Raw genomic sequence first — 8,420 nt, 5'->3', positions numbered from 1 at the left:
GTTGCATGATAAAGGAATTTGTGCCATACACATTGGATGGATGGAATGACATAGATGAAGAAGTGAAGGATAGGATGTGGAGTTGTCTTCAGGTAATATATTCAGTCACTTAATATTTCATTTCAAGTTTTATTATAAATTGTTGAAATAATTTCGTGTTTCTATGTACAGATGAATTATAAAGTTGAGGATTGGGAAAAACATAAATTGTTTTCAAAAGTTAGCTAAATTGTGGCGCGATAGAAAATCCAAACTGCAAATACTTGTATGAGAAGCTAAAACAACTCGAGTGGCTTCACGAAATCTCAGTCTTTTGAAGTCCGAATTTATCGACCAAAATAGTGGGACTTGTTTGTAAAGAGGACACTATCTGTGAGAACCCAATTTTTGGGTCTGTGATAAAGATAAAAAATTGTATATTAATTAAATATTTTATAATGTAAATTTATAGTGTTTGTTTTATTAAATGTTTTAATATTATATGTTTTATAATAAATTGTATAAAATATAAGTTGTTGTGTAATTATAACTTTTTACTATTTTTACAGGTTCGATAAAACAAGAATAACCTTGGCGTTGCAAATAGGATTAAGATGATCCTTGGACCTGTAGAAAGTTGATATTAATATCTACAATATTGGTGGTAAGCATGAGATAAAAATCTTCTCACAAGTGGGATCAAATTAAGCAACAAATAAAGTTACTAAAGAAGTGACAGTTTTACCATGCTCTAGCATTTTGACCATATCTCTCAAATTATTTGGTCAAATGGTTAAAAAAAATTACCACAATTCAAACAACTCAATTATATACATGTTTTGTTTTATGTAGAGAAGAAAATTCGGATGTGAAGATTTTCAAAAGTGATGTGTATTAAAATATAATTTCTTGGAACACCAATGAAGACCTTTGTGTAAAAAATAATATTTTATTTGTGGTTGTCTCCCCTAAATTTGGCTATAAATAGGGGTGCATTGTAATGTATTGAGATATCCTTCATTTTATGAACAAACCTTTGAGTTCATAATATTTCTCTCTTTGTTTTTCTTTATTTTCTTCATTTAAATATAATTAGCATATTAATTTTATATTCAAAGTTTTACACTTTGAATAATGAGTAGCTAACTTCCCAAAGTTGAGATGAAAAGGTGAAACTCTTAGCATGATAATAAGGTTATTAAAAGGTAAGAATCTATATTTTATATTATTTAATCATTATTTATTGTTTATGTTATATTTATTTCTTTAAGCATTATTATACTCTACTTTTAAGTGGGGGTTTTGATTTATTGTTGCTACATGTTACACTAAATTCTTGGAACCATTTAAATGTTAGCTTGGTATTACCAACCATTTAAAGTGGTTATCTTGATTTATTATATATGAATATATCATAATATTAATTTTTTGGTACCATTTAAATGTTTGTTTGGTATTACCAACCATTTAAAGTGGATGTCTTGATTTATTATATATGAATATATCATAATATTAATTTCTTGGTACCATTTAAATGTTAGTTTGGTTTTACCAACCATTTAAAGTGTGAACCTTGATTTAGTGTTTACAAATATATATAGCACAATAAATACTTGCCAACATTTATAAGTTTTGGTATATATATTTATAAGATAATAATATATAACATAATATAAATTTGATTATTTAATATATATTGAAACCATTTTATTAAGTTGATTTCAATAATGTTCATTGATCCAGCAAAACTTGCACTGTGAAATCCTTAATAAAAATATGGTTTTATATGCTAAAAAATTAATCGCAAGTGCACGACGTCAAGTAATAGTATAATGTACCGGAGTACGAGTATCGTTCCACTGAAGACTGTGTTTGACAATTATTATTTTCAGTTATTAAATCTTTAGCAACGAAAATTGATTAGTTGTTTTATTAATACTCTAATCAAATAATCATGCAAATAAAATTATTCAAAATCAAGTAATGAAATATAATGTCTAAAATGGTTGAGTAAAATTCAATGAAAAATGAATTTGTTGGGAATTTCGGTTCACCTACCCCTCGTTAATTTATTAATTCGTTTGATATTGATTATATGCTTCCGACAGGATTTCCTATTCAATTGAACACACTCTCTCGAGCTATGCCAAACTAATTCTACTCAATAAAGTAATTAAATGTCTTTAACTATTTATCAAGAGTAAATTGCATGTCGATTTATGAAATACCCTAGTTTTCGACCCTTAGGACTATGAGTATCGGCGCGTATCCAATTTCATATGTCTATGTAAATTGTAGATCAACGGATTATACTACTCGTTCCTATCACAAGTTATTCTCTCGAACTCACTCGCAATATAAAAACGTTGTTAAAGTTAGCTACGCTCTAACAACACGATAAAACAATAGCATAATCAAGAATACATCAAAAATCGATATGTAAATTAATTTAATCAAAGTTCGGGGTAGGATCCCCTTTTATCCCAACAAATAATAAAGTTTAGCTACTAGAATTCATGATTGAAATCAACAAAACTAAGTTCAAATGATAAAAACTAAATAAGAAATACTAGAGTTGACGAAAAACACGAAGAGCGATGTCCCGAAAATCTTCAAATCGTCAATCCAAGCGCAGAATTCTCTCCAACCTTGTGGCGGCCGCGAAAAATTATGTCTGAATCGTGCATCCTCACCCTTCCATATCATCTACCTCCAGAAAATAAGGCAAGGAATCGCGCAAAATATTTTCCAAAAATACAATCGCGCCCGGGCGGAAACGCGGAAGGTTTTCGCAGATTCGGCTTTTTAATTTTCCTTTGACGCGCCCGGGCGGATATAAGTTTCCGCCCGGGCGGGTGGTCTTCGCAAATTTCATTTTTCTTTTTTTTTCTTTGGCGCGCCCGGGCGGATGTGAATTTGCGCCCGGGCGGATGACTCTCGCAAAAATTCTTTTCCCACATCTTGGAGGCGCTGGGCGGATGGCAATGTGCGCCCGGGCGGATGGCTTTCGCCACTAATTCCTTTTTTCTTTATTTTTGCATGAATTTTCTGCATTTTCACACCGAGACATATGATTAATAATAAAACATAATATAAACTAAAATGTGACAAAATGCATGCAATCTAAACTATAAATGCAACACAATGGGACAAAATATGATGTGAAAAACAAGTAAAATCCACCTATATCAACCCCCTCATACTAACCTTTTGTTTGTCCTCAAGCAAAATAGGTTAAAGACTACAATTAAAACATGAAACAAACACAAAAGGGAGTGTATTAAAGTAACTAAACTGATGGTGAAGTAGCAAACTGGCATCTCCTAGCCTCAGCGGGTTTGTGAACCACATCCACTTAGTCAAATCACAACATACATTACTACCCCTTTCAGAATATCACTACACAATTGTATTTTTCCAAAAGGTGTGGTCGTGTGTGCAGTGGATTTTTCTAGCTTGTGTTTCAGACAGTTTTATTCGCAACTCATGTGGGTCGCCAAATAGACAAGTCAACGCAAGTTTCGCTCTCTGAGTTCTGTTTCCATTCGGGACCAACCGGTAAACACATAAAGCGGTAGAGTTTCATGGTAGAACAACAAAATGTACGGAGTCAATAGCTATAACTGCTCAATTGGCTCAGAAAGATTGGGAGTACGTAGATCATTTTCACTATGCACTTGTCAGAAATTTTCTCTGACATTCCTCAACGCCTTACATCTCCATCTTTTTAGCCTTGGGATAGGATTTCATCCCTTTTTGGCTCCCCCTCACCTTACATCCCCTTTTTTATTTCATTTTTTTTTTGTGCATAGTTTTCTCATGCGTACTCCCTAGGCTTTGGATATCGGGTATTTTTATTTATCTGGCCTAGGGATGGATTTTTAGGTCCTATGCACGATTGGGATGAAGGATATTTGAGGAATACTTTTGATTTTCTACTTGAGTTTATGCTACTGGTTAGTCACTCATTTCAACAGGTATTCATTCAAGTTCTACTCGCATCTAATGTTTCTCCAGTTCCCCTCACATGATTATTTTGAACTTAACCATCATCGACACCACTATTAAAATCCACTATGTGTGCATAAACAAAATTCAATATACTGGGGGATTCATAACGAGTGATAAGATTAAGCAAAATGCAGTTCATTTAGCCCTAAATCATCACTGGCTACCAATTGTCTAATTTCACCATCAACTGACACTCACGTAGGACAAATACGCAAGACAACAAATATGAAAAACGACCCCCCTCATACTAAGGTGTGCAATGTCTCCATTGCAAAAAAAAAACCGAAACCCAAACATGCAAATATGAAATGGGACACAAAAACAAATGCAAAAATAAAGCACGAATGCAGCAACAATTAGAAAAAAAGAAAAAATTAATGCAATAGACAATAAAAATGTAAAGAAGGGGAAACAGTGAACTCCCCTGATCAAGGCTCCTCCTCATCGTGCTCCGATGGTGATGATACCTAAAACTAACTATTAAAATAAGAAGACTGACAATCTCTAAAAAAAACGAAAATAATAAAATCGAATTAAATGCAAGATAAGGGAGAGAGGGGTAGTTCTCAATTTATAGTCGAGAGCTTGACTGTCGGTTCCTCTCAGCTCTAACTGTTTTGGAATCGAGTGACTCCAATTTGTGGCTCCACTGCACCACACAAATAATGCTTCAGTCGTTGGGCATGGACTGTGAACGGCTCATTTTTCCCATCTCGCAAAGTTAATACTCCCGAGGGGAATACTTTGGTGATCTTGTAAGGGCCCGTCCATCTAGACTTGCGCTTGCAAGGAAATAAGCGCAACTTGGAGTTGTGTAGGAGCATCGCTTCGTCTTCTTTAAATTCTGTTGGTGTAATGCGCTTGTCGGGTGCTAGCTTTTTACGCTCTACGTAAACATACTTCAGGTGTGGAGGCAGTGGTTTGAACTCACATGTCGGCGGTTCCTAAACGCTTGACTTCTGAGTGGTCAAATCTCTTCGATCCCCCATGTCCTCTAATTTCATCCTTTCTGGCTTCTTCCATTGATGGTTGGCATTACAGTACGCCACTCTTGCAGATTTTTCTTCATCAAGTTCATCCCCCTTCAATTCAGTGGTGAGCGTGGCTTCCAATGGGTCTTTCATAACATCCTGCACAAATTGACACACAAGTGAATCCGATGAATCAACTATAAAACGATCATTAGTGTGCAGTGTGTGCTTAAGAGAGTTAAAAACATTAAAAGTGATTTCTTCCTTCCCCACTCTCAATCTCAACTTCCCTTCTTGCACTTCAATCACGGCCTTGTCGGTTGCAAGGAACGGTCTCCCTAAAATCAAAGACATCTCCCTATCCTCTTCCATGTCAAGCACCACAAAATCTGTAGGAAATGTAAACTTTCCCACTTTCACCAATACATCTTCTTTGACTCCTCGTGGATGTTTGACGGATCCGTCGGCTAGTTGCAAGGACATCTGTGTCGGTTTAGGATCGCCCAATCCAAGTTTCCTGAATACAGATAAAGGCATAAGATTAATGCTCGCACCAAGATCACATAAAACTTTAGGAAAAACAACATCACCAATCATGCAAGGGGTAGAAAAACTCCCTGGATCCTTTAGCTTTGGTGGGATCTGGTTTTGTACCAATGCAGAGCAAATCTCAGTCAATTTTACCGTCATGTGATCCTCCAACTTCCTCTTATTAGCTAAGATGTCTTTCACAAATTTAGCATAACTAGGCATTTGCATCAAAGCATCGCCAAAAGGAATATTGATATGCAATTTTTTGAATACCTCAAGAAACTTACCGAATTGTGCATCTAGTTTTGCTTTTTCAGTGCTGCAGGAAAAGGTGGAGGAATAACAATTTTAGGTTGTGCAGTGGGTGCTGGTGTAGAGTTAGAAGACTTACCTTTGGATGTTTCAGAATGCTCATCCAATTTTTGAGTTTTCTCTTTTTCTCTTGACTCTAAAACTTTCCCACTCTTCAACTCGATGGCTTTCACTTGCTCTTTTGGATTTGTCTCTGTGTTACTTGGCAAGGTGCCCGGCTCTCTTCTTGCTATTATCTTGGCCAACTGTCCAATTTTATTCTCGAGCCCTTTTATCGATGCATCTTGGTTTTGAAGTCTGGTTTCAGTGGATGAAATAAACTTAGACATCATTTGCTCCAGGTTGGACTTCTCTTCTCTAGGAGGATCAGATCTATACATCGGTTGTTTCCCATATGATTGTCCTCCTTGCGGTCGATTCTGACTGTTTTGACCGCCCCATGAGAAGTTTGGATGTTGCCTCCATCCAGGATTGTATGTGTTTGAGTACGGATCATTCCTCGGACGGTTTTGAACCCCCACTTGATTCACCGGTGCCTCCTCATTCACATAGAAAGGACAACTGTCTTGACATTCCTTAACATAGTGTTCTCCTCCACATTTTTCAAAAAATATCTCTTGCAGGTGCATCGCTGTCCCGTTTACGTTCATGCTGTCTATTTTCCTGTTAAGTGCTTCTAATTGTGCAGTGACAGCTGAAAAATCAGTTACCTGGTGTACTCCTGCATTCCTTCGCTGAGTGTTCCTCTCAGATTGAGGGTGATAGCTGCTAGCAGCCATCTCCTCCAGTAACTCGTATCTTTCCTCAGTCGTTTTGCTCAACAGATTTCCACAGGCCGCAGCATCTATCATGGTACGGTTAGAGGAAATTAACATATAGTAAAAAGTTTGGACAACTAACCCAAGAGGTAACTCATGGTGTGGGCATCTTCGCAATAAATCTTTGTAGCGTTCCCAGGCTTCATAGAGTGACTCCTGCTCAAATTGAGAGAAGGTGGTTATGTCCTCTCGCAGCTTCATGGTTTTCGATGGAAGAAAGTATTTCAAGAGGAATGCCTTAGCCATATCTTCCCAAGTTGTGATTGACCCTACATGCAAACAATTCAACCAAGATTTAGCTTTATCACGCAAAGAGAATGGAAATAAACGTAGTCTAACAGCATTATCTAAAACTCCATTAAATTTAAAAGTATCGCAAATTTCTAAGAAGTCAGCGACGTGAGTGTTTGGATCATCCAGCGCATTCCCCCCGAATTGGACAGTGTTCTGGATCAATTGAATTATGGCTGGCTTGATCTCAAATTGATTTGCCCTGACCGTTGGTCGCACTATGCTTGGACGTGCTCCATCAAGTGACGATTGAGCATACAAAAGCATGGGTATGCGCCTTGGCTCTTCGACCCTTAGATCTTCGTGATGCTCCTCCTTGCGTTCGTTCCTGTTCATTATGTCTTTAAGCCTCTGCTGTTGTCGTCTCCTGCATAAGGTTCTTTCAATCTCGGGATCGAATATCTCTAGTTCAGACTCTAGAGACCTTGGCATGCACAAGAGAGATACCTGCGAAGAAATCGAAGGTGCCAAACAAAGTAAAATAGAGAATGCTAAAGTAAATAATTGAAAATAAAATTGTAGATTAACAGTCCCCGGCAACGACGCCAAAAACTTGATCGAGCAAAACTTGCACTGTGAAATCCTTAATAAAAATATGGTTTTATATGCTCAAAAATTAATTGCAAGTGCACGATGTCAAGTAATAGTATAATGTATCGGAGTACGAGTATCGTTCCACTGAAGACTGTGTTTGACAATTATTATTTTCAGTTATTAAATCTTTAGCAACGAAAATTGATTGGTTGTTTTATTACTACTCGAATCAAATAAACATGCAAATAAAATTATTCAAAATCAAGTAATGAAATATAATGTCTAAAATGGTTGAGTAAAATTCAATGAAAAATGAATTTGTTGGGAATTTCGGTTCACCTACCCCTCGTTAATTTATTAATTCGTTTGATATTGTTTATATGCTTCCGACAGGATTTTCCTATTTAATTGAACACACTCTCTCGAGCTATACCAAACTAATTCTACTCAATGAAGTAATTAAATGTCTTTATTTATTTATCAAGAGTGAATTGCATGTCGATTTATGAAATCCCCTAGTTTTCGACCCTTAGGACTATGAGTATCGGCGCGTATCCAATTTCATATGTCTATGTAAATTGTAGATCAACGGATTATACTACTCGTTCCTATCACAAGTTATTCTCTCGAACTCACTCGCAATATAAAAACGTTGTTAAAGTTAGCTACGCTCTAACAACACGATAAAACAATAGCATAATCAAGAATACATCAAAAATCGATATGTAAATTAATTTAATCAAAGTTCGGGGTAGGATCCCCTTTTATTCCCAACAAATAATAAAGTTTAGCTACTAGAATTCATGATTGAAATCAACAAAACTAAATTCAAATGATAAAAACTAAATAAGAAATACTAGAGTTGACGAAAAACACGAAGAGTGATGCCCGGAAATCTTCAAATCTTCAATCCAAGCGCAGAATTCTCTCCAACCTGTGGCGGCTGCGAAAAATTATGTCTGAATCGTGCATC

At 36.1% G+C, this 8,420-nt stretch overlaps 1 protein-coding gene across 1 annotated transcript; it reads right to left on the bottom strand.

Moving 5' to 3' along the window:
• Positions 1 to 4,934: 4,934 nt before the first annotated feature.
• Positions 4,935 to 7,249, bottom strand: LOC142550622 (uncharacterized). Its single transcript, XM_075659697.1, has 2 exons — positions 6,051 to 7,249; positions 4,935 to 5,478 (listed from the first exon to the last, which is right to left on the bottom strand). Exons 1-2 carry the CDS (start codon positions 7,247 to 7,249, stop codon positions 4,935 to 4,937), a joined length of 1,743 nt encoding a protein of 580 aa, XP_075515812.1.
• Positions 7,250 to 8,420: the final 1,171 nt, after the last annotated feature.

The sequence above is a fragment of the Primulina tabacum genome, chromosome 7, assembly GCF_025594145.1.
Source record: "Primulina tabacum isolate GXHZ01 chromosome 7, ASM2559414v2, whole genome shotgun sequence".
In the NCBI taxonomy this organism is placed as follows: Eukaryota; Viridiplantae; Streptophyta; class Magnoliopsida; order Lamiales; family Gesneriaceae; genus Primulina; species Primulina tabacum.
Note: the sequence above shows the minus strand (reverse complement) of the source record. Positions and strands in the feature narration are given on the sequence as shown.